The sequence below is a fragment of the Galleria mellonella genome, unplaced genomic scaffold (assembly GCF_026898425.1).
Source record: "Galleria mellonella isolate WM207_F2 unplaced genomic scaffold, CSIRO_AGI_GalMel_v1 utg55, whole genome shotgun sequence".
In the NCBI taxonomy this organism is placed as follows: Eukaryota; Metazoa; Arthropoda; class Insecta; order Lepidoptera; family Pyralidae; genus Galleria; species Galleria mellonella.
This window is the reverse complement of record NW_026442115.1, coordinates 4,491,886-4,518,892: the sequence shown is the minus strand read 5'-3', so window position 1 is coordinate 4,518,892 and position 27,007 is coordinate 4,491,886. Positions and strand designations below refer to the sequence as shown.

At 34.4% G+C, this 27,007-nt stretch overlaps 1 protein-coding gene across 5 annotated transcripts in view; it reads right to left on the bottom strand.

Moving 5' to 3' along the window:
* The window catches only part of LOC113521438 (uncharacterized), a 121,398-nt gene that overhangs the window by 3,035 nt on the left and 91,356 nt on the right, over positions 1–27,007 (bottom strand). Inside the window, exons 1-3 of one of the 5 annotated variants that reach the window (XR_008253305.1) lie at positions 24,065–24,295; positions 20,426–20,531; positions 5,139–6,320 (exon numbers count right to left, since the gene is read on the bottom strand). Coding sequence is in view for 2 of the 5 variants with exons in the window: in XM_026906967.3 (XP_026762768.2) it covers positions 20,450–20,531 (82 nt within the window). In the remaining 3 variants the exon portion in view is untranslated. The other 4 variants (XR_008253304.1, XR_008253306.1, XM_031912690.2 and 1 more) reach the window with 4 other exon arrangements.

The window sequence follows — 27,007 nt, the reverse complement described above, 5'->3', positions numbered from 1 at the left end:
GACTCCGAGATCGTTAGTGAAAGCGATATATTTAGGTCTTTAGTATTTGTCGTGGAAGAAAGTGCCTTGAAAAACGTACGGTGGAGATGATGGTCTTCCAGAATGGTGGTCCAGATGATTGGGATGAAAGTTTAGTTTATGGCGGGTTGTATGATGGTGAAAATCAGCAGCGGGTATCAATCCGAACAATTCCTCACAGCACTCCTCATGATAAATTCGATAGAAGATGCACAGAGATGCAACATCTATACGCACACAGTGGGTCGAGGCGGACAGTAAGACGCCAATCGTCAACAATTCGAGCTGCCCGACTTTGAATGCGGTCTAACGAAAGGAATTGGTACTGTGGCGCTCCTGCCCATATGTGAGAACAGTATTCAGTTTAAACAGTATGTTTGTCTGGTAATAATAAATTTATGAAATTCGCCTGATATTCGTTTATAATTTTTTGTTTATATAAATGTAAAAATGGTTCTGGCACAGAATAAGCCACCCCTTCCTTTCTCGTCAGTGTCGTAAGAGGCAACTAAGGGAACTTAATGGTTGAGGGATGGTCAATAGCGTCCCTCTTAAAATAGCGCTAAATACCTATCTGTGTTAAAGACACAATCGAAATCAGTATTTTTTATATATATTAAATGCGATGGCAATCGGGCAATAGATACGTTTCGCATAGCAAGCGAATAATTCTATACGTGTGGTAGATGTTAAAAATATTTCGCGTCGTATAATTTATGGTTTATAAAAAATGGGAATTATCATTGCTAGTATAACCTAAATGAATATCGTTATATATTTGTACACGAACTAATTTTTTTTTAAACAGTTATATATGGCGGTGGTCATCGTGTTAAACAATTCCTTTAACTCAAACTCAACTATTCAGGCTCGAATTTTACATACAAAGAATACAAATGTTCTAAAAAAAATCAATTACTAAATCACATAATCCCAAACATTACGACTGTACGATAGACGAAGCAATAATAAAGAGAGTTACAGAAATTAAAAGACTTCAGAGTTGAGTACAGCAGACTTGACAGTCAGAAATCATATAATTAATGTTTGCAAAAAATCTCACAGTGTTAGGATTTTTACTTCGTACAATTAAAATTTTACAAGTACATATTGTAGAATGCTTGGGTATAATTTGGTAACTACATGAAGTTAAGTATCGTGTTATGGTAGAAAAAATGCAAAGCAAATTTGTTAGATATTTTGTATATAAGACAATGTAGGATATGTCCTTTTAATTCTTTAATGTATCCAATTCTATTTATAATGGGTATGTAATGTGTAATCTTTTTAAAATAGGTATTTTTGAATATATCGTATTAGCTTAGGAATAATCTAGTCAGCTTTTTCATTGTCATGCTATATTTATTAGACTATGTACTTGTATTTAATGGTGTATCTAATATCTACATCAATTGATAGTCTTTATAAAACATTGTGAGTTTTTAATATTATTAAGTTTACCTAATAGCTATTATTGAACTTGATTTGTGTTTATGAAGACGGAAAGATTTTACGTCCATTTCTTTCTTTTTAGTATATTTATTTTTCATTTATTTTTACAAACAGACTGAGGTCTTTATAAATTCGCCAATTATATACGGATTTTGAGTGTTTATTTTTAATAGAAACATAATTTAATAATGCCTAAAGATTATTTAGTTAGAAACTGGAAATTTTGTAAATGGATTTAAGTAAGATTTCTTTTTCTTGCGGCTAAAAGCTCGATTCATCTTACACGATTTTTTTATCTTTTAGTCTGTGTGTTGGGTTCATATATATATATATATATATATATATATATATATATATATATATATATATATATATATATATATATATATATATATATATTTAAGAATTTTCGTGTTTCTCATAAATCATAAAACATACGACGCGAAACTATAAGTAGACCTAAAGACTTTAATAAGGTTTAAAATTGTATATTTCTTTTTATATTAGAATGACGTGGTGGTCGTAGATCACTTTAATATCTCCGAATTACTAATATGAAAACCCCTCCGTTATTGTTAGGGTTATATAGATTTATGATCCCTCACTTTTCGATTCGCTATGATACTGCCAGTTATGTCTAGTTATTAGTTATTAGTAAAATAAAATTTATGTAAGTCAAACTAGATAGTATTCTAACGTTATTCTTTTCAGTAACAATATATATTTGTTTAAACATTTTTATTATTATTTATTTAATATTAGTTTATTTGTTATTGAACTGATCTAATTAGCTATAGTTAATACTAATATTATAAAGAGGAAACATTTGATTATTTGTTTGTTTGTAATGTGTAAACTCAAAACTACTCAAAAGATTTTAAAATTCATTTCGTTTATAGAAAGCGATTGACATTGTCAGCGAGTAACTATTACATTCGGAATTTCTATCTATCCTTGCGAAACTTGACCGGATTGTTAGTTTTTTATAAATTTGTATTTATATTATTCTTAAAAATTATATACATTTTTTATGAACTTACAGTGTATGTTGAAAACGATATACTTGTAACACACAACAACAATGTTGTGCATATAGTAGTATACATTGTAAAAAAAATTACTTCTTAATATTTCTTTTGTTTTAGCATTAAGTGACAGTATTTATCTCAGAATGAAAATGAATGAACTATATTAGCTTTAAAGTTTTTCAGTAGAAAAAAGATGACACAACAACACAATGATTAAAATGATACTAACATGAATGCTTATGGTAAAATATAAAACAGAAATTGGAAATGCAAATTGTTCGTTTAGCAGAAGAATTGATATCACAATTATTTTTTTTATTTAAATAACTTCACCTAATGAAAATATGGTATAAAAGCCGGTCTTAATGCTAGTAACGTAATTAGAGAAATTTGTAAAAGGTCAGCATTGCGTGCGACTAGTTATTCCAGTCTAAGTCCTGCTTCATCCCAAATATTACACTCTAAATTAATCGACGATTAGTTGAACCCTTTTGACGCAAAGAGGTAGCAAACGAACTTAATTTCGCATTTATTATATTATAAAAAGCTTAGTTCTTGAAATAGCAGATTATGGTTTAAATTTAATTAAAATATTATTTAAAAATATGTTTTACCTGTGTATATTTTTCAAGACATCTTGAATATAGAGCTAGCAGAATATAAGGGCATTAATTCAATGATAGCAATGTCATTATGTAATGTAACAAAGTTACAGTGGTTCAAATGAAATAATTATATGTTTTTTTTTTATATTCTACCTACTTCAAATAGAAGGAGGTACTCAAGTCAGTTGTATTTTTTTATGATTGTTACCTTATAACTCTGTCAATTGTAAACAAATTTGGAAAATTCTTTTTTACCTGTAAGGATATGTTTATAGAAATATTATCAAATCGGTTCAGTAATTTTTAAATCAAAATAACTGCCTTTGTCACGATTCAATTTTTTTTTTTTTTGTGGAATACATTTAATTTATTACGCAACTCTAAGCTTGATATGTCTGAAATAATAGCTGCACCTTACTAAAGTTATTAATATATTTTTTTTTTACCAAAATAAGATTCCATGTCTATTCAAAAATAAATGGATCAATAGTAATAGTTTTTGATGTAATAGATACACGCTATTATAAAGCCGAATTTACACTACGAAACTAGTTTAACGCATTATAAATTTTTATTCATTTATATTTTATTGTACACAAAAATTACATTGTTATAATTTATTTTAAATAAAGATGTACAACAGGCGAGCTTAACTCTGTAAAAGTCCAACAAACCCTTAAGTATCGCTGAAATCGTGGCCAGGTCAGCCTCGCGACACTATTTTCACGTCACGTTTAGATACACAATGAAATCACAATTAAAGAGCGTTTAATATTTAAATTTACCGAAGTTACCAGAGGGAGATTTTGTACAAAAGTCGATTGCCTGGGTACCTCTGTCCCATTCGTGTTTCTACCGTGAAGCAGTTGTGTTTGCATGGCTGTGTTTCGGTTTGAAGGGTGGGATATGGCGTGGATTTACAGGGTACAGAGGAATAACATCTAAGTCCTCAGGAATGGCAACGCATGGGAGGTATTATGGGCGAAACAGTACTGTTATGTCCATGCTATTGCTCATGTCTATAGGCGACGGTTACCACTTTTCCATTAGGTAGTCCGTCAGCTTGTTTGCCATTCTAAGTTGTATAAAAAATATGGCAACTATTTTTAAATATATTTGATTGATTACTTGTTTAAAAATGTGCACTACTAACGAACTAAAACGTTAATCATTAAATATGTTGCGTATAAACGTACAATGAAAAACTTTACAACTACTTTGTATTTTGCTTTATGTAAAATACATTTTTGCCAACAAAATTCAAACTTTAATTGACAACTTAATATGAATATGATTGCGTGATTGACGTTTTAGATCGCTAGATAAGAGCTTTTTAAATAATTAGAAACACTGAAAATTGCGAAATTGTATATTGTATTAAAATTTTGATCTAATTTGCAACGTTGTGACACTTCGGTAAGTTAATGTTATGAATGTTCTTAATATTCTGTAGTGGAATTTGCATGTGGAAGGATGATGTGAATAGATAGAGGATCGTACACGGTGGTGCGTTAGAGAAGGATTATTTAATTGTGTTATTTGTACCTTGTTAGTTTTCGTAAAATGGAGAGTGACAATATAATTTTACAACTACTTACGCTATTAAAATTTTAAGCATACCTGTAGGTAGTTACGTAGTTATGTGCCCTAGAGTTTCTAAACTTTTGACATGATAAAATTCTAGTTGTCTTCTTTCATTTTTATTGCGTGTTTTAATACACAAATATCATTTTATAGAGTCTTGTCAATTTTTGATAATAATATCTTTATTATTATCAAAAATTGTTGTAACAATTAATATTAGTTTAAAAACAATACATATCAACACTATACTCGAGGAGTTGAGGTACATACTTGCTAAACAATTACAATAAAGAAAAGAACAAATCTTTTAAAACCTTTAGTAAATCCATGTGTTGCATGATTATTATAAGTCTTCCATTTATAATGACTTGTACCAATTATTTTATAACTTATATAATTACGATTACAGTAGTTATATTAAACACATGTTTAATACATATTAGACAAAAATAAATATATAGTTCTTATTAATTTCGGTTGTTGGAATAGCATTTTCAAACCAATAAATCTTGTCGTCTAATATTTAATTACGTGTTCGTATAGAGTATAGTGTATTAATATGTGGGTAAAAAGGCAAAAAACAAGTGACTTGTAGCTTTTCGTTGTTCTATGTATTCACATGATTATTTTTGCATGATTATTTTTATCATAAAAAGTGTGGAGTACGAAACTGATTTGGTTTCATGAAATTGGTGGATTTATTACCAAATTAGATTTATCATATGAAAACGTTGATAAAATTATTGTCGTGAAACTTATCTAGTTTCGTAATGTAAATTTGGCTTAACCATAGTTTCCAATATTCTAAAATAATATTAATTATTGGTAAAAATAAAGAACATAAAAACAGTCAAATTAACAATGATATTAATGTTAAAAAATTTAGAAATTAATAGTGTTTGAGTGATAAAAATACATTCAATAAATTAGAATTGTCACAGTTGTTACAAAAAGACGGTACATGCAACCAATTCTATAAAAACACAATACAATACATAGAAATACAACAATGCCTAAGTTATCTACAACGACAGCTTCTTTTGTGTTGGTGGCCGGTGCGATCAACCCGTTGACATAGGAACAAAATCAGCTTTCACAATGATCTCAGAATAAGAAACAATCTGTCAAATCATTATGAAAACCAGTTTCGTAATTCCTTTTGTTTTCAGTAGCTTCTTGTCTTTTTCTTCGTTTCTTTCTTCATTCTTCTCGAGCTCTTCAAGTACTTACTATAATAGTTAAAATTCTTCTTACAATATCAATAGACAATAATAGTTAGATAGCTAAAATTCTCTTACAATATTAATACATAATGATAGATTTAAAGCTTGACAAGGGTGTAACCTAGTTGTTGATAACTAGTAGTGGAGCTACTTGTGTTTATGAACGTTAATTTCAGTGGAATTATAGGAATCTAGACTTTAACACTAGTTAGGCACAATGGAAGAATATGAATGGCTTTGTCATCGCTCGATTGGGTGAAGTATGCGCCGGGAATGGGACGTGACGTGCGCGCGCGCCGGGACGCTCCCATTAGCCGCATCACCGCATACCATATGACATCATGCTGACTCAGTCCGCGTTAGTGCTCTAAGAACACCACTCTTTCTTTCAGCTAATTGTTTGTTGCCATCTGTAACACAAAGTTGTTTTCTCATTGATATGGCGCGCTTCGGAGACTATGTGGGACATCGTTGAGTGGGAGCACATTATCTACCGCCGTACGTTAATGTATTAATTAGAGCTCATTTAGACTATTACTTAATAGTGCCGACTAAAATAGTAATAAAGGAGGCGGCAGGGCCTACGGAGTATTGCAGCAGTGTCACCCACACCGCAAGTGGGCACTCAACACTAATTAGGTAACGCGAAGAGTGCGCCAGCGCCCGCCAGCGCCGTGGCCACAAATGGCGCGGGCAAGCGCCTCTGGCCTTGTTGGGGCGCTCATTGGCGGCGCGCGGCGCCACTACAATTATTTTGCCAATTTATCGACACCATTATTTTCTATGTCATGTCGCATGACAAAAGACGCTGTAGCAAATATAAAAAGTTTACGTCATTACGCCGTCAAGTATACATTCTTTGTAGTTTAGAGAGAAGTGCTGTTGTCAAGCAACACCTCCAAAAGATGATAATTAGTGCGTTGAGAAAGTTGAGGTGGTGGGTAGTAGCTAGTCATGCGTAGTCTAGTACACAATGCGAGGACGCAGGTGCGTGGTGACGGTGACGTCACGTCCGGCGGCGCGGAAGCTTCAATGGGCGCGCACTATGTGGGCCACACGTGTCACCCGCCCCGCGCATCCCACACTTCATACCCTACGCCCGCACCCGCAAGCATTGCTCTAATTGCACACATCTATGGGAAATAGTAAATAGATATTGCGGAGTGCGATATCATATGCTCCAATTGCGAATATAGTGACTGTAATCAGTATTTGACAAATTTTCAGTACGAACATTTAAAACGTCCTATTTTTTTGTCGTCACACTGAATACAATAAAGTAAGAAGACAATGCAACATAATTATTTTAAAAACCTACATAGAAAGTATTATAGTCGGGGTGCCCTAATAAAAATGAGACGCGCCGATAGGAAGTGTTACACTTGAACATTTTTGACAGAATTAGATCGTGTGAATAATAAACATTAGGTCAGCCGCATAACATTGTCGTATTGAGTGGTTCGGCGAGGGGCAATGAGAATCGCGGTTACGTCATGTCGCGGCCAGTGAGCCGCTCGGAGACCGACGTGTGTAGGGCTGCGTGAGAGACGCGGGCCAACGAGACTTCTTCAGACTTAAAGAACGATGTTGCGAGAATGGAGTTTAGTTCGTGAAGTGAAATGGAGTCGGGCTGCGACGGCGACAATCGACGGGGCCATGAGTATGTAGGACGGGTGACGCTCCGACTTTTGATAGTGCGCAGTGTACCAACGGACACAACGCTCAACGGCTTCACACCTCCGCGCCTTTAATGCACACAATGCACTGCGCGAATTTTATTTTATTATGCCTATCTCTATTCATAAATCACATCATCACGTGTGTGCATGGAGCAAATTCTGTCATTGTTAAATATAAGGCGGTGTTCATAATATAACTTACTTATAGATGATCATTACGAGTATCTAAATGGAATAAATAAATACCTTCAAGTTTTAACTGAAATTATGTGTAAACATTTGACAAATATGCATATTATAATGGTAAAGGTAATTTTTTTATTAAATCTGAGAAGATCCCTAATTATAATGCTTAATGTTATAACCTATTTTATAGTCTACTCTGGCCATAAAGTTAAGAAAAATCTTTAAAAAGTGGGTATCACTTAAAAGTCGAGTAAATTAAATAATCTAAAATTTACTTTCATTAAACATTTTATAAATGTAAGCTACTAAATTCCTTTAGAATGGAATGCACATACTTAAATTGTAACGTAAATAGATAAAAAGTAAAAGAAGGCACAGTCGACGAGAACTGAGATCTTGTTTGTTATCAGCGCATCTTGTACTCTGCTATGGTATGTGGTAAAGTGGAAGCGCAGGCGCAGTTATAGAGATAGAGCGAACATTCCGCAGCTCTAACGGTGAGCTATTTCGCCGAGCACAGAGCGGCCGCGGCGTGAATGGCCGCGTGATGCAGCGGAGGCTGCAGCGCGCCCCGCAGCCTGCGGCCGGCCCGCCCCGCGCCGCCCGCACCCCCGCGCACCCCTGCCCCGTGCGCATTCCGCCGAGTGCGCGAGCGGCAGCGGCGCACAGCTAGTTGCCAGTTGCTTGCGCAACTTCTGCCGCCGCATTCCATTCATAGTGGCGCACGACTCAATAAACCGCGCAGCTCGTATCGCTCTACCGCTGCAACGTCGCGCATTATGCTAGGACAGCGCGCTGTGAACTCAACACGAAGACCATACCATAGCATTTCGTCTCACGGCCATCGTCCTCGATTTCCTGGAACAGGAAAACGATGGCGGATTTTTTGAAAATTTATGAACACCACATTTCTTCGTAAACGGTAAGGCGATCGGGCGGTGTGAATTCCACCGGACGTTGACCCTACCGCCAGTGCTTTCTCCGACTCGCTGTTTGCTATTGGAACGAATCTATTAATTGGAGAAACTTAATTCACACATGAGCGTGGAAAGTAGACCGCTGAGCCTTAACATCCAAGTAATAGTCGAATAAATGACACGTGAGCTTCTCATTTTGAAAAGGTACCGTAAAGTTATTATTTTTATTAATAATTACATCCTACTTGATACAGATATTAACATTCAGGTAAGAACTAAACGTGTCTATTTATCTTCATTCATTCTGCATTTGAAGATTAGTAATTGAATAAATACGCGATGTTTTGAATGGTTATCTTTTAATCTAAAATGCATTGTCAATATGAGATTAGATCTCAATGAACTATAATAGTATGTAATTGCCCATAATGCATAGTATGGTGTAGGGCGCGAGAAGTGCAGTGTAACGTGCACTTCGGGGGCACCGGCATGGAGCACAGCGCGCGGTCGAGTGCCAGAGGCTGCATCCGCTCCCCCGCTGCCCGCGGGTGAAATGTCACCAAACAGCATTCCGAAATATTTGAAACGACCTTTATGGCGCGAAAGAAAGTGGCCGGGGCGGGGGGCGCGGGGCCGCGCGACCGTGGGACAGAGGCGCGCGCGCCAGTCGCACGGCGCCCCCCCGCCCGCGCGTCCCTCGCCCCGCCGCGCCGCCTCCCGCATTCCAGCGCGCCTCCCTCCGAATTTATTCAGCCGCGACCGCGACCCGAGACTGCGTTGCCTCCGTGTCGCCTCGTCAGCAGCGCAACACTCTGCTGTAGTGCACTCTGAACAGGACACTGCTGCTTTCATGTGCTATCGTCACGAATTGTGTTTACTTGCCAATAATTTATGGTCGTCTCTTTTGTTCACTATACGTTTGGACTGGTGTAATTTTAATACATAGTTAAAGAGAATTAAAGTTCAATATTATTATCAACAAACAGTAAATACGTGTGGCATGCTTCAGTAAGACATTTGATTATATCTCAACGCCATATAACTATTATAAACAGACTTGCTTTAAATGGGTAGATAGTGAGTAGTTAGATCTTAATAAGTATGCCGAAGGATAAGTTAGAGTCTTATAAATACGCTGTCGTCATGCAAATTTTAGATAGTGAACAAAAGATTTCAACGATGACCCTCATCAATGTATTCTATATGATCCATGAGCTTTCAAGAATATTTTATTCACCTAAAGCTGATATTGTAAACATGTGACAGCTGTGAGACGGTAGTTGCTGTTTAGTTGGGACTTAGGAAAAGTCGACGGTATGGTGACTTGGCGAGGCGAGTGCGAGCGCAGGCGGTCGACGGCGGTGTCGCAAATAGCCCGTGACGCGGCGGGCGCTGCACTTTCGCGCGGTCATGTGCCCGGCGCCGTAGCCAGACGTTCGTAATCGGTACTCTATTTAAAAACGTCGTCGGCGACGCCGCCGGCGGCGGGGAATGTGCCGGCGACAATGCATGCGCGTCAACGACCGCTCGCAGAGGAAGCGGCACACTTCCAGCCCGGAAACGTGCGCCCGCGCCTTAAGGGACCGCCGACTCGCTATTTATAAACCATACAGGGCACACGGATGCGTCCGTGGGGGAGCGTGATGTAATACGCTTATTTTGGAATCGATCCTTTCATGTTGCAACTGTTCGCCGGGCGAAAAGATGTCCACGAAACAATTAAATGTAAGGCGGCCGTCGCAGCAGCCGGCTGCGCCGGGTGCAATACGAGTATGAGCGCAATGACGCGAAACTGTTGTTGTTACGTTACGATTGCCCTTCACTGTGTTGGACAGATGACAATTCGAATAATTGAAAAATTGGTTACATATATGTAACTAATTGAATTAGTTGATTCTCAGAAAAGATATGAGAAATTTCATATGTAACGATATAAATCTGCAATCATTATGAAATAATTTAATCGTATCATTTACGATTACGCGATTAATATTATTAAGAAAACTATGAATGTAGGCGGGCAATAGTTCAATCGGAGTGATACGTCGAGGGATTGTTCCCAACGCGTTCCGTTCCGGTGTCGCACACCTTCCTCATTAACGAATAAGCATGTAAAGAAAGCGCAAGGGCCCACCGGAGATAAGGTCAATAAATGCGCGGCTCTGGCTCATAATTAATATGTGGTGCGCGATAGCATCTCGGGGCAATTACCGAAATACATCGGGTGTGTGCACATCACATCGAAAACTCGTTATGTATTCAATTACTGTGGTGCGCCTTAATGAGTACGCCACCGTACGCGGAGTGCGCTCACACTTCGGACCGTATGCGTCTCCTTGTGCAAACTCGCGCGAGCTACTCGTGCAAAAAGTTCTACGTTAATCTCTTATATTGACTAGCAGGGTGAGGTATGGGCAACAGCGTCTCACTTAACACATCTTTAAAAGCTTAACCGCGGTTGCTAACCCGCCTACCAACCGTGGCAACTACTGGTAGAACTCCCCTTATGGGGAAGGCTTATGTCCAGCAGTGGACAGTTAACGGCTGAAATAATAAAATAAAAAATGAATGGCAACACATGAAGGATATCATGGAGTATATAGTGTACTCTGTTATGTCCATAGTACTGTTCAGATAGGCGAAGGTGACCACTTTCCATCAGGTGGGCTGTCAGCTTATTTGTCATTCTAAATTGCATAAAAGAAAATTTAGATTAAAGGAAGAAATCCCTTTTATAAGCTAAGTCCGGTACTGTACTCATTTGTTGTTCTAAGAACTCTCTCTCCTATAATTTAAGACTTTACTGAAACAATAAAGTGTTACAAACAAACAAAATTATATTTAAATTGAATATTACTTGACGATTTTCGATAAATAGTTTCGATTATGACGGTTTAATATGTAGCAGATGCGCCGAGCCGGACCGCGACATAAGTTCCTCCGTACTAATGGCTTCTACGTGCTCATAGCGCGCGTCCCGCATATTAACACGCTGTAATTAAGTCGATCATTTTACATTTTTAAACGGTTAATCACTACTATGCATTCGATGTAAATACAACATGGCTTTTAGAACTTTTGAGATACTCCTTTAAGGGGTTTTAATCATTAATAATGTATCAAAATGGTTATTGGCCCCTAATAAACAGATCTACACGGTACTACGAAGCCGCTACGGAGTTGCTACGAGTTACCTTATAATTTGATAACTGTTTTATTTGCTTTCTATAATTGATTATCCATTTATTTATGTACAAAATATGTTTATAATGTTTTATTTAATTGTCAGTTTTCGTTATTACTTTAAAATATTAAGTTATACCGACCTTTTTAATTGTAAATTATAGGCTTAGATTTTACTGGCATGATATAACTAGTTAAGCTGTCGGTTGCATTATTTTATGTTTGTCTGAAGTATTTATTACATGTAAAATTAGGTTTGTTTAATAATCGATTTATAAATTAATAATGTAATATGCATTATTTATTTCTCCACCGACAGTTCGCGAGAACTGTTTCACAACAATAATATTGCATGATTGCAGACGTTTCACATTGTCGTTGATTGCGCACTTATTGAATTTGTTTACACAGAATAGACATTCTTGCGGCGGATCATATTACCAATGGAGTATTGTGCATAATAAAAAAAAAATATTCATAAAAATAGCAAACTAATGGTTTCTTTTAAATTCCAATTCATTATTGGAACTAACAATTCATGTCGCTAACGCGAAACATTCCAATGCCGATATTATATCTGAATTTTAAACCTTTCGTTTTGGAGAAAAGGTTTTCAATTTGAATGCATGTTTTTGTATGTGTATTTGACACATATTATTTTCGCAAATTAATTGATTTTGATGGCAAGTGTTTAAAATCGAATGAGTTATTTAAATATATATACTGGCCGTGTGGTCCCGGTATAGAATAGGCCAGGCCATCCCTTTCTTTACCATGGGTGTGGTAAGAAGCGACTACGGGAACTTAATGGTAGAGGAATGAGCAGCAGCGTTTCTCTTAAAACATCTCTAAAACTCTAACTACGGATGCAAATCCGCTTGCCAAGCGTGGCAACTACTGGCAAAACTCCCCTTATGGGGAAGGCTTATGTCCAGCAGTGGACAGTTAACGGCTGAAGTGAAACATAGAAATATGTTTAACCATTATTAATTTTGTCAATATTGAAGTTTGGTTCATTTTGTGGAATAAAATCAAATATAATTTATAGTACTATGGGTTTTTATTTTCCAATATTGAATATTGTATAACAATGTCCACTGTTTTGGCAGTTTGTTTGTTGTTAAGTCACAAGTTGAGTATCACTCGTCGGCGAGCCTCCGGAGAAGCTATCGGCTGTCGCGTCTAGTCCTAAATTTCACCCATTGTTCAAATGTGGAGTTGAACAAGTGCGGCCGCGGTGGCGGTGGCGGTGGCGCCAGGCGCGGCGCGCGCACACTATGTTTTATTCAACACGGCGAACAGGCCACGACCCGCACCGCCTCCCGAATTCTGTTAGCCTCGTCGTGCCCCGCGCCACACTCGTCTAATTACATACTATCGTGACCGAGTTTAGCGTGTCACGATTATATCGATTATCGAGTTGACAAATCGATGCTTCGTGCACAATAGACATGTCCGGCCCGAGAGGAGCCCGTTGACATCTGATTATGTCAAATTCGTTTTATTAGCATTTATTTCAGAACGAGGCTCAGGTAGAGTGAACGGTGTCAGGTCATTATACCGACATTATTGCGTTATTAGTCGTCTGGCTGGCGAATTGCCCGTGATTTCCACGACATACCTTTAAATATAATTGGTATTAAACGTTTATAAATGTGAGTGTTGTTTGTAATATGTTTTCTCTCGATTCACAAATTGATTAAACGTTTATGTATAATTGGACAATGGGAATTTAATGATCTTGTCATATTTATCGTTTTCGACAACTTTTTTTGGACTTCATCCTGAAGTTTGTTCAAAGCGAGTACGGTCTGTACGTCTCAACATCTACGCCGTGCACTATAAATTAATATTATAAAAATCCCGTATCACAATGTTCGTTTAAGTTTATCTTCGAAACCGCTTAACTGATTTTAATGAAAATTTGTAAATGAATGAATGAAAGCTCTTTATTGTTCCCTTCAAAGAATGATACAGATTATAAAGATTAACAATATGTACACAGACAAAATTAATATAAATGTGTATTATTTGCTCCAACTTGAGGAGGAGGAAGATGTAAAAACTGCTATATCCTGATAAGTAGTGCTGTTATCGAAGTCAAGGCGGATCGCTTGTTTACTATACAAAGATAAAAAAAAAGAACATAATTTTTAAATGATTAGACGTTATTTAATTGGGAGCGAGCGGTCAGGGGGAGAAGGTCGTATTCGATGTCGTGTTACTAGAGTTGTTAAAAGGCTCGAGTCTCCCGAGTCTTCGACTCATTCAAGGCTCGAGTCTCCTATGAACGCTCGAGCTTCAGCCTCGAGCCATATTGCGAAGGCACGAGCCCAGTCTCGAGTCCTAGTTCCGAAGCTTGAGACGCGACTCGAGCTCTGTTTTAAAGGCTCACTACACAACATTGTGCTCCAAAATAAATCTAATAAATATGTTATTAAAATAATGTATTTTTATTAATTTCACTGCTTAATAACATATTTTTGTTACAATTTTGTACCTCGTCCTATAGAGGAAACTAAACGCGCCGATCCAGTGTTATCGCTAGTTATTAGAACTACCCACATTACTATTAATATTATTGTTATAATTACTTGTATACGCCATTCGTGACAGAATCAGTGTGCAGTTTGTCTGGTTTAAATAAAAATACGTTTTTATTGTAGTGTTTGCTGGTGAAAGTTTGTTAGATTTACAAAATGATTGAGGAAGATAATGTAACATTGGAAGACATCGAGTTTGATACTATTGATACTTCGCTTACAGAAAATGATGCTTCAGCATCTTCTATGGTGTCGAAAAAGCCGCGTATTAGTTGTAAATAGTGATATTTTAAGAAAGAAACCAACAAATTGTTGTGCAAGGTATGCCGTCATACATTTTCTATTAAAACATACCACTCCATTTTGAAAAGGCATCAATCACGTCATGGTGATGTTGATTTTATACATTGTGAACAAAACGAAAAGGCGTCATTTGGGTCCTTATTAAAACATAAAAGTCAACAAGTGAACATAAATGACCTTTAGATAAAGTTTATTATACATGGCCAGCATTTTTTCCGAAGAAGGCCAAAATTCTTTCTTGAGAGAAGGTAGAGGCATTGGTAGATTTTCTTCAACCATTTTATGAAGCCACTGTTATGCTTTCAAAACATAACTATCCAAGTTTGTGCTATGTGGTGCCTATACTTGATGTTTTAACAGAGCATCTTCTTTATAGACAAGATGGACCAATGAAAAATTGTGCATCGGCCATGATCGAAAAATTGAATGAGTACTCCGAGTTTTTTTCTTACTGCCGATCGACAGCGCAACAGTGTTGTGCTGTCGATCGGCTCGGGTGTCGCCGAATAGTCCATTGTGTGAGCGGTGCGCGAGCCGCCGCCATTCCAGCGCAGCGGGAAAAGGGGTCAAGGCTTCGGCGGCGCCTACCTGACGTCCAGATTGCTGTCTACTTTTTATATCACTACAATATAAACAAAGCGTTTTGTGCCCCCGATTTACCGGTGTCAGTAGGACTAAGTAACTGTCACCCGAACTAGGGCTGTCGCTTATGCTAATAGTAACATCTTTAAACTTGTAAGGAACTATTTATGTGTATAACGAATAAAATAATTAATTATTTATTTAAAAAAATCTTAGAATTTAATAAAATTGAAAAAATGAAATATAATAAAATTGTATCCTGACAAAGTTTGTACAGAAGAAATATTTAAGAAAATTTGGCATGAGGGATTTTTAATAATAACAATATAACCCGAAATAATATACTTAAAAAAAAATATCTGTTTATCTGTTTGTCTAACTTGATACACTAATTAGAAGAGTTTGCCTGTGTCCAAAACCCACGCGTACGACGATGCGGGTAAACGCTAGCATTAATATAACATATTAATAATAGGTACTTAATACTAACAATTATTAATAAGATTAAGTGAAGGGATATTTTAATGATCCCTGAAAATATTGTAAAATGAAAGTACATGATTGTAAACGCGAGCACTAAATGAGATCTGAGGCTCAGTTTAGGTGTAAAGGTCAATGACCGATAAGGTTCGCGCTGTGCTGGGCGACTTGTATTCTCCCCGCGCCTCAAAATCGGCAGGCCGCCAATAAACTGAACAGTCACTGAAATCTGCCCAATGTGAATTTGCCTCATTAGCATAGAGATTGGTTACTGATACCTCGTCTGAAACACTCAAACATTGCAGTTGCAACTTTTTAATTAATTGTTTTATTTTTAATATATATGCATTTTTTAGTAAATGCTACTTTATGTTAATTTTGTTTCAATTACCTAATAGTGACTGACATATCCTGAATGATAAACAAACTGAAGTTGCAATGAGCTGGTCACAGCTTGAAGAACCGAAAACTGATAGGGAAGAACGATTCTAAGTGGCGACCCCATACGCAAACGCAGTGTACGACGACCCCCCACTCGATGAAGAAACGACTTTTAATACACACATTCGGAATTATTCCTTTTGAAAGTTTTTTTTTTATACAACTTAGAATGGCAAACAAGATGACGGTCCATCTGATGGAAAGTGGTAACTGTCATCTATAGATATGAGCGGTACCATGGACATAACAGAGTGTACTGTTTCGCCCATGATACCTCCCATGCGTTGCCATTCCTGAGGACCCAGGTGTTATTCCTCCTCTGGACCCTGTAAATTCACTGCCATATCATACCCTTCAAACCGAAACACAGCCATGCAAAACTGCTTTACGGTAGAAACACGAATGGGACGCAGGTGTCTAAGCAAACGACTTTTTTAATAAATGTAAGGGGCAAATGTAGTTAAAACAAATGCGATATAATATAAAATGCCTATCATAGAAATAAAGTTTTATCATTATATTTACTTAGTAGATATAAGACAACAAAGACAGATGGTATTCAGATACAGCCAGGAATTCAGGGCAGTAGAACCTTCTAATATATGTCGCCGCAAAGATTAAATATATGAGATGAAAACTATTCTGTCGCTATCGGTCTGTTCATGTGTGATTACCTATTATCATTGTTTGTTGATGGTAGAAAAATCCTACTAATAAATGTGAAAGTTTACAAAGATGTTTGGGCTGGTTACATGTTGGAATTTTTGTTGCTTAATCACTCTTAAACGGCTGGACGGATTTGCATGAAATCTAGTACACGAATAGTCCATGACCTAGATTAACTCATAGAATACTTTTTATCCTTATTCATTTGAGTAAAGCCGTGGGATACAGTTAATATTATGAATGTAAAGGTTTGTAAAGATGTTTGGATGTTGGTTATTCTATTAAATGGCTATATAGATTTAAATAAAATTTGGTACATAGATAGGATGGTATATCCTCCTATCTATGTATATATATTATATCCTATATATATCCAAAGAGGATATATATATATATATATATATATATATATATATATATATATATATATATATATATATATATATATATATATATATATATATATATATATATATATATATCCTCTTTGTAGATATGGATAATTTTTATTCTAATTAATCTGGGCGAATTCTAGTGTTTCGGTCAGTACGTTAAGCATTAATACAACAAATATTAGCTGACTCAGAAAAGATGGTTTGCCACCTATCTGTTCCATTTTCTATGATCGGGATAAAAATTCACATTCAGAAAATTTCATTAAAATTGATTGAGCAATTTAGAAGAATAGCGTGAACGAACATAGTGGCATGGGATTTTTATATATTAAGACCAAATAAATGATTTATAACTCCCGTCACTCTTGAAGAGTTGAACGATTGTCAGCAATGAACATTAGCGACCCTATTGACAGGAAAGAATACAAGGTACAAACTCATCGAAGATGAAAAAGAATAGTTAGATCAACCTCCACGTGGTCGTTCCTAGAAACCGTCATGATTAATTTCTAATAAATTCGCCGCGACAGGTTAAATAACCAGATTTCTTCCTCAATTATCATCCTTCATTGTCATTCTTCGAGTGTAAATCAATATAGTAATTAATCTTATAATATACTTATCATGGTAATTATCATCCCATAATTTTATTTATCCCACTAATATCGTAAAAGTGAAAGTTTTTAAGGAATTGAATGTTTGATTCAATTGAACCGATTTGAATGAAATTTAGTACATAAATAGACCATATCCCAAGTTAATAAATGGTAATTTTTATTTTGATTCACGTGAGCAAAACCTTATAAAATTTATTTGGATATTTGCCACATATATTTGTTTTCAGCACACACACGTTTGATTAACGCTACGATAATTTTTATCTGTAGAGTAATAGATAGCTGATTGTGCAGAATATAGGCTTATGGACCACCCAGGTACTGTAGCTTTCTACTGTGCTTTTGTGTATAAATAATTAGCTTCAATTTATAATCGTAGTTTACGAGTATATTTAGTAGTTGTTCCTATATGTGTTGTTAAGAAGCGAATATTACGGGACACTGAATCACCTTAATTGATGTCTTAATGGAATAAAATAATTAATATATATTTTCACACACACACACATATATATATATATATATATATATATATATATATATATATATATATATATATTAATGGAATAAAATAATTAAATAAATATTATATTTTCTTTAAGCAATTCTGAATATAAATAGACAGCTGATTATAATTTAGTTGATTGTTTTTGATTTAACTATTGTTGTTTTATTATAGGTTGTATATCTTGTGATAAGATGGTAAAAGAGTTGCTGGAAGGAGGCGGCACTTTTGGCTGAAGACTGCGGGAGTTGGTTAGCTGTAGCACAAGCTCGCTCTTATAAGCGATAGCTTCAAACATTAGAATTGTCCTCATGTTGTCCAACCTCCGATAGGAGTGGAACTCGAAGAAGGAGAACATCTTGAGAGCCTTAATTTATACACCGAAAGGGTGTGAGGAAAATAATTAAATAAATAATACTGGATAGGACATATAATGCAGTCTAATTCCAAAAGAAGCAGAGCTTGTTGGATTGTTATTGCAGAGTACTGACTGGCATAATATTATCTCTTTATTGTAATATTTTTTAAAATGTATATATTTAATATAAACAGATATATCGATGAATGCAAATATTTGTATTGTGCGGGGTCGAAACCACAATTACAGGAATGTGAGGCAATGTGCTAAATCGCTGTATTACCAAAATCAATTATTAGTGGGCCCGTGTGGATATTTAATACAAAACAAGTTTTGTGATTGACTATATATAAATTATAATAATAAATTATATAAATTTCTACCTCAGATTGAAAATTTAAAAATAACTGAAATTTATTTTTGAAAATATAATAAAAATTAATAATAAGATTGATAATATATCCGAGATATTTTTTTTATACCACGAAGATGGCAAACAAGCATACAGCTCGTCTGATGGTAAACGGTCACTGTCTATTGAAGCCTGCAACGCTAGGGATGTCACGTGCGCATTGCCGACCCAAAAGAAATCTCAATACACCCTTTTTGAAGAACCCCATACTTTATCTAAGAGTTTTTTAAAATATTTTTTATTTAAGATTAGTTATTAGTTTCAACATTCGAGCCGTGCTTTTGTACTATGTAAAGTGAATCATAAGTGATCAATAAAGTTATTATAAGAAGGTTTGTAAACAAAACGAGGCAATTACAAACCCATAAATACTATGATTTAAATTTCCACTATGCGAATGTTTGATTTTTAGCTGGATCTAATTTTTACGCTACAAAATTAGGACTTTCATTAAGTCTGGTTTGCGATGGTAGAAGTGGTGCTACCACAACATCGTAGAGGGGCAGTGGAAGATTGTTTTGGCTGTGGTTTGGGAGGGCGTAGGGTGCGCGGGGGGGAAGGGCACTATCAGCGCGGGCGTAAGATGCACCTTATCGCGCCATTGTTCGCGCCGACAGATTTATAACTTCCCTTTGCCCTCAATAAGGGCCCGTGACCTGAGTACACCTTCCACTTCATAACGACGCAAATAATCATACTTTAAATATTTACTATTTAGAATAAATAACTCCTGTGTTATCTACCTATGGCTCACAATATTTAGTTAAGACTTGAACTAATCGGTTTTAAGAAGTTTTTGTATTTTTATTAGAAAAGAAATTATTTTACAGTGTCCCTTACTAGTACATTAGCATGAATTTAATATTATGTACTAACTTTACATGCGACTTGGTTCGCATGTTTACTGGCCGAGATAAAAAGTAGCCTATATTCTTCTTCATCCCACATAGTACGTGTATACCAAATTTTAAAGTGATTGGTTAAGCACTATACCGTTTAGGCGCTATAAGGTAACAAACAAACGAACTCACTTTCACATTTATAATATTAGAAAAGATTATGTTCACAGAAACAATAGATTATATTTTAAAACAAGAAACCGTCTTCAAATCAAAATTTAAGAAAATAGCGCGTAACTTAAACCTCATTCTTACTGAAAACAATTGAAGATGCAATATTATGAACAGGAATGAAAAGAAAAATAAAAAAATATACTATGCTATATAAATATGGTAGGTAGGTACATACCGGTAGACGTGAAACATTTTGTGATTAAGAAGATCCGAAGATTTGGCAATCTGTCCACTGCATCCTGTCGCTGCAGCACTGAAGCGATGCTAGTATCCCCATCTCCCTGAAAATGCAAGAGAAATGATCCTTAAACACGACATTGTTATTATACTAGAATACTTATACTTATAAAAAAATTCATCATTTTCAATATTGACAAAATTTATATGCGACCAACACGGGAGCAAACCTCCATCAAATGTAAAAGGAATTATCAGATATCGCACATAAACATGCAGACAGATTCGAAAGGGCATTGATGAAATTGCTTAAAAAGAATGAAATATTAATAACAATAGTTGCCTGTAAGCTTTTATTGATAACTAACCATTGATCATTTTCCCAGTAGGTAGGTATACCTTGTACCACTTATACAATTCGTGAGAAATAATATTCTGTGTCTTACCCATTATGTTAATGAAACTCGCGTGATTCCTTGAGTGAGAAAGTATTTATTGACTTATTTATTAATATTGTACGTTTGTTTATTAATACTGTATGTTTATTTATTAATATTGTATATTTATTTATTATGAAAGCCTACTGCCATTGGCGCTAGTAAATTTACTTTTATAGCAGTCATTGTCTATTTAGTAACAATTTTCTTATTTACTTGAATTTTTAACAGGTGTTAAATTTAATTTTGATATTATAATTTGGCATCGTTAAAATTATTTAAAATTAACCAACCTTTAAATTAAAATAATATTTTTACACGAACAAATTCAATTATTTTATAATTCTGTAAATTACTCTTTATGGAGTATATTTTCTTATTTATTATATTATAAGTAGTTTCATAACAGTGTAATAATTTATATTTATTGATAATAAAAAGTTTAAATGTATTTTTTATATGAGACACTACAAATAACATGTAAGATATTTTATTAAAATGAAGTCACTCAATTATTCCAGCAGAATAATTGAAAGACAAATTATTTATTACACTTCTCATAATACTTTTAGTCATAATAGGTAATTTTGCGAATTAATACAGTCTCCTACATAAGTAACGAACATTAGCAAATAAAAACATTTAGATTTTTTATTATTAATTATAAACAGTTATATTTTATTTGCAAAGTTAGTAATATATTGTTAGCATAACTGCACCATACTGTATTTCGCAAGTACTTTAGAAGCTTCACAATTGAATATTGTATAGCTTGCGCAACCCATCTTGATCCTTGATATTATTTATTTTAAAATAATAACTTATTTTTTAAGTTACTTTTTAGGCAATGTTTACTTTCTTTACAAAGTAATTTATAACATTCCTATAACAGCAAATATATCATGCAAATATTAGAGATTTTGCTAATACGATTTTCTTGGTTAAGTATCTGTCAAAAAAGGAAAGGATAAATTAAAACACTAAGTATGATGACAGACATCTATGTTAAAATGATATGTAAATTTGCTTGTGTTATTTTGATCCCGTAACGGTACAAGTAATGCATTCCCAGGCTCTGTTGTATCGTTGATAAAATTCTGAGATAAGTCCGACTCCTATATGAAACTCAATAAGCCATTTCTTTGAAATTCTCGCAAGAGAACCGCTCCCGTGAAAAGAATTACCAAAAACCAAACAAAAAAGGGCCATGAATAAGGCGGGAGCGCGAAATAAGAATGGCTTCAATTCTGGGAAGGTTCGGCGCCGGCACAGTCTGTACATCTTTTGTAATGATCAGTTTTTGTATAGCGGCCCCTAATAGGTATATCGCGGGGTTGAAAAACGATGGCATAATATAATGTGCAAAGAGTAGATAGTAATTGCATCTTATCTTCCATCGTATTGCCCCTGTATATTAAGTTATAATGAAAATTAAATATCACTAAGATTTGTATATACTTAATACGCCGAATTTAATATATTATTTATAATTTTAAAATGGACATCTCACAAACTTTATAATTCTGAACATGTACAATTTAAAACCTCCGTTTTGTGATGGAGTTATAGGCAGTGTAGTATTTAATGCGTGGAAGATATATCCCTTGGTGGGAGTAAGCATGATTAAGGAAATGCTTATGAAATATGCGCCCACGCTGGTTATGTTGCGCCGGAAACGGAGGCAAACCACGCACTCCACATTGCTTACAGTTTGGCGGTTTGTAGGCGTTACGATCAAAATGTGTCACCGGCATGTTCAGTTTTAGAACCGATAAATTGAATATAGTGTGCCGTACGAAATGGTGATAAAGTTATGATAAAATAAGAGCAAAGGTTAAAGTACCGAAGGGCACGCAGTGAGTGATGCGTGTGGTCAGTAGCTACGTCACTAGATGATGTGACTCAGACGTGGACGAGAAGACACGTGTTGCTGACGTAGCAAACACCTGACTCATCATCATACGCTCAATAATAATCCGAGAATATCAATATTAACGTACGTTCCCTACTATTATTATTTTTTAATAATGTAGGCATGATCTTATTGTATTACTATATTTTCTATGAGTTTGGTCCCTATTTCAGTTTTTATTATGACTAATTAGAAAATCTACGCAAAATAATAAATTTAAATTGGTTTAATATAAAAATATGTCGAGTACATAAAAATATTTTGAAAATATTATAATTTATTTATTTTTTAATGAACGCAAAATTATTTGATATTCCAATAAGATTTATATTAGAAATTTTATTATAAATTTAATGCTTATCTAATAAAATTTCTATTATATAATTTTTAAAGCAATAGTTGCGGAGATTAATGATTAATCAAGATAAGAAATACTGTGTGAATAAGATGTCATATTTACAAAACGTTTTTACCTATATATGCGTCCACTCTTCACGAGATCGCGAATTCAATTGCACATTATTATTATTTATGTGTAATATTATTTTAATATTCAATTAAATATTTTACTTACTATTAAACACGATTAAAGTAACTAGAATATAAATAATTAAAATTATACCTGAACTGTAAAGCAGTAATAATTCAATTTTATTTTTATTAAATTTACATTATTCAGTTTAAAAAAATAAGTTACGTATGTAATATTTTTTTTAATTAATGTATATCAAAATATTATTTAGAAAAGTTTCATTCTTAATTAAAACTCTTGCGAGCTTTTTAACTGAAAGTAAAAAATATATTTCTAATCTTACGCCAGTGTGGTAAATACTCCAGATTGTAAATTTCACCAATAAATTCACAATGCACAAAATTTTCACTTAACAATTAAGTATATATTAACGGTTAAACGGACACTTATGTTTCAATCACATTGCACGAAGTCCGGTCTCAACTAGCAGGCGTTCACTAAATAACATGATAATACAAAAAGAAGTCAGAGGTTAAGATGTTATCGAGGGAGACATGAATATTCGAAGACGCAAGGGTCACGAGTGAACGGTCGAAGCATCGTGCCGCGGCGTGAATGGAACGACCGACATTTTATGAATCGAGAGCCGTCGCTCATTGACCTGAGTGCGAGTGGAGTGCCGTCGGTCTGCACTTGCAGCACCATCGCTGTAGGGTCCACAGCTCGGGTCCGCACAGCTCTAAGCGGTTCCGGCCCCGGCGGAAGTGACGTTCCAACCGAACATGGCGGCGCGCGCGCAGGAAGTGCGCAGCTTACCTATCGGGACTTCGGCAACGACGGCCTGCGCCCGATCATCGTTGCTGCGTTGCCGCATCGTGCACCGCACGCGAACCCGCATACGCCGATACCGATATCCGCAAAATTGCGCACGATCACTACGTTACGAATAAATTATTCGTGCTGTTATCTAAAAATATTCGTGTGCGCAAGGCGCTCGAAGCGCGCAGCCAGAGATGACACGGAGTTACAGTGCACACGCGAACCACTGCCCCGCCGCGGGGAGACTGATGAGGGCAGGCCGCGCCGGCGACGGCGGAGGCTCCGACGCACGCGGACACTAGTTCTGTCCCTTTCAACGGAACGCAACTGTAGCAGAGCGAGCAGGATCTCACATATATCACCAATGCAGATTCGAGAACCAATAAAACCGGCGAGAAGAAAAATATTCGACCTTCACGTTTATATGTGTGTGTGCTTTAATAGCGACGTGAGGCACACTAATACACAGCTCGCGAATTGCCAACGCCGCCGGATCGTTGCCGGCGGTGTACTAGTTATGACAATTTTTCCAGAAAACTGACATGCAGAGTTGTTAGAGGTGCGCAAGTTTACCACGGCCACGTGGTAAACTTGCGCGGTAACAGGGTAACAGTATCGGGTAACAGCCATGTTACCCGATAATCTTTGCAATTTGCAAACGAACTACTTTATGTTATAGTTACAACATTACAGTATTTTAATTTAATTTACAGGAAATAGAACAGTTTGATAAATACCGAAACTATACTTAAAAGCCCATTTTTTTTAAATTGTCTATTTATTACTTACAATTTTTAAAACTACCTTTAATGTTGGGCCCATTTTAATACATTTTCAATTTACATACTGAGCAATTTACTAATATGATAGACTTTTTAATTAGAAAGTCTATTAGCATAAAATAATATGGAATATTTTATTAGTACTATAAATTAATAAATGTTACACCTAATGTCTGTATAGATAATAAACAAATATTTTAATTTTTATCATAACAAACTCATTGAAAACATCTGTACCTGTATTACTATTTACTTATAGATGTTCTATTTTTTCCTGTTTATCTACCTACCTACATAAATTATAAAGTACTCCAAAATATTATTAAATGAAAATTAAGAAAATTTTGTATAGGTTAAAAAGGTTTTTTTTATTTAAGGGAAAATATATAAAAAAATATTCACTAAATAATATTATTAAAATGAAATGAAGTTTTTATCAATTGTATAACTATCTATAATTATTATTTTCAAAATATTAAAATAATTTTCTATTAAATAATTTGCTAATATTTTTTTTATAAACAATATAACAATTTTTTACCTTAATGATAATAATACCTTATTAATATAATATTTATCATGTCTATTAAGACATTATGTCTACAAAAATGTCAATAATTTTTCCAATTGATAAAATAATGGATTTTTTGATAAATAAGAATTTGAATTAAAATACAAACAAAAAATTTTTATGTATTTTTTGAATTGTTAGATATGATTTTTTTTTAATTATAGTAATTACATGTAAGTAAAAAATAAATAAAAAAATATGTAATAAATTTTTAAATTGTAAAAGTATACAAACTAAGCATTTAATGACACATTTTGTCATATATAAAACTAGAAGTCATAAAATTAAGAGATTAGCTATTATAATGTTAATACAAAAATAACAAATATTATATTTTTATTTAAGAAAATTTAAATACAAATACATTTCCTACTAATTTCATGTCATGGTTATTTTACCTATAATAGATCAAGATTGATTGAGACTTTGCTTTGAGCTACCGAGCTTTACAGTTGGAGTAGGAAAAATGTTAAATAAAAATATTTAGATGCATTATTTTTTTTAAATATACATATACCATAATTGTATATATTTTAAAGAATTTATTACATTTATTTAGAAGAAGCTGATTTATAAAGGAATATGAAATTATGACGTACTAATTGTTTATTCTTGCTACAGAAATATGCTACACGAGCATAATAAAATAAGCTTTTATAATAGGTTATTTGTTTTTAGAAGTATATTTTTTTTTAATTTTCCCATAGGCGCTGAGTTGTAGAGAGGGTAGATGCCTAAAACGCACGCGTTATGTGCGTAACAGTGTTGCCACACGCAGCGGTAAATGTGCGCGTATGGCAATGCATGCGCTAGCGCAGACACAGACTTTTAATGGTTGACCGAATTGTCGAATATATATAGAGCATTTTTATTTAATAAATAAAATTATTATTGATATTATTTCATAGTAGAATGATTTATCCATTAAGATATTTAACAATAAAATTTTGTTATTTCAAAATATTATAATTGGAGGGGTCTAAATATAATTTGTATACTAAATTTAACGCCAATTAAAGAAGTATATTTAAATAAATTCCCATTAATAATTTACACATAGGAATTTACTTACATATGATTTTTGGTATAATTACCTATTATTTTATTGTATATTATATATTTACACATAATACAAACTGGAGGTATCACATGTCTATTTAAATTGTTTGTATGACTGTGTGAATGTAGACAACCAATATATTATAATTATTATTTTATTTAATAAAACTGCATAAACATTTCAGTGATATGACATACATTCAAATCCAAATGTGTGTGTAAGCCTATAATTAACAATTTAACTAGGCATTAATGATATTACTAAAGTACATAAAGTGTATTGGTATACATTTTCCCCTGGGAAATGTGTATTTAAAAATAAATATTATGTGTTATATCTCAAATTACATAGAATGAGGGTATATTTAATATATAATGAAATTTCTTCATACTGGTGTGCTTTCAACCTATAGGTAAACATGTATAGTTAATATTTTACAGTAGTAAAGTGGCATAGTTACAATACTTTTATATATTATATTGTCTGATATATACATGTATAATTTAATGAAATTCCATGTATTGCAA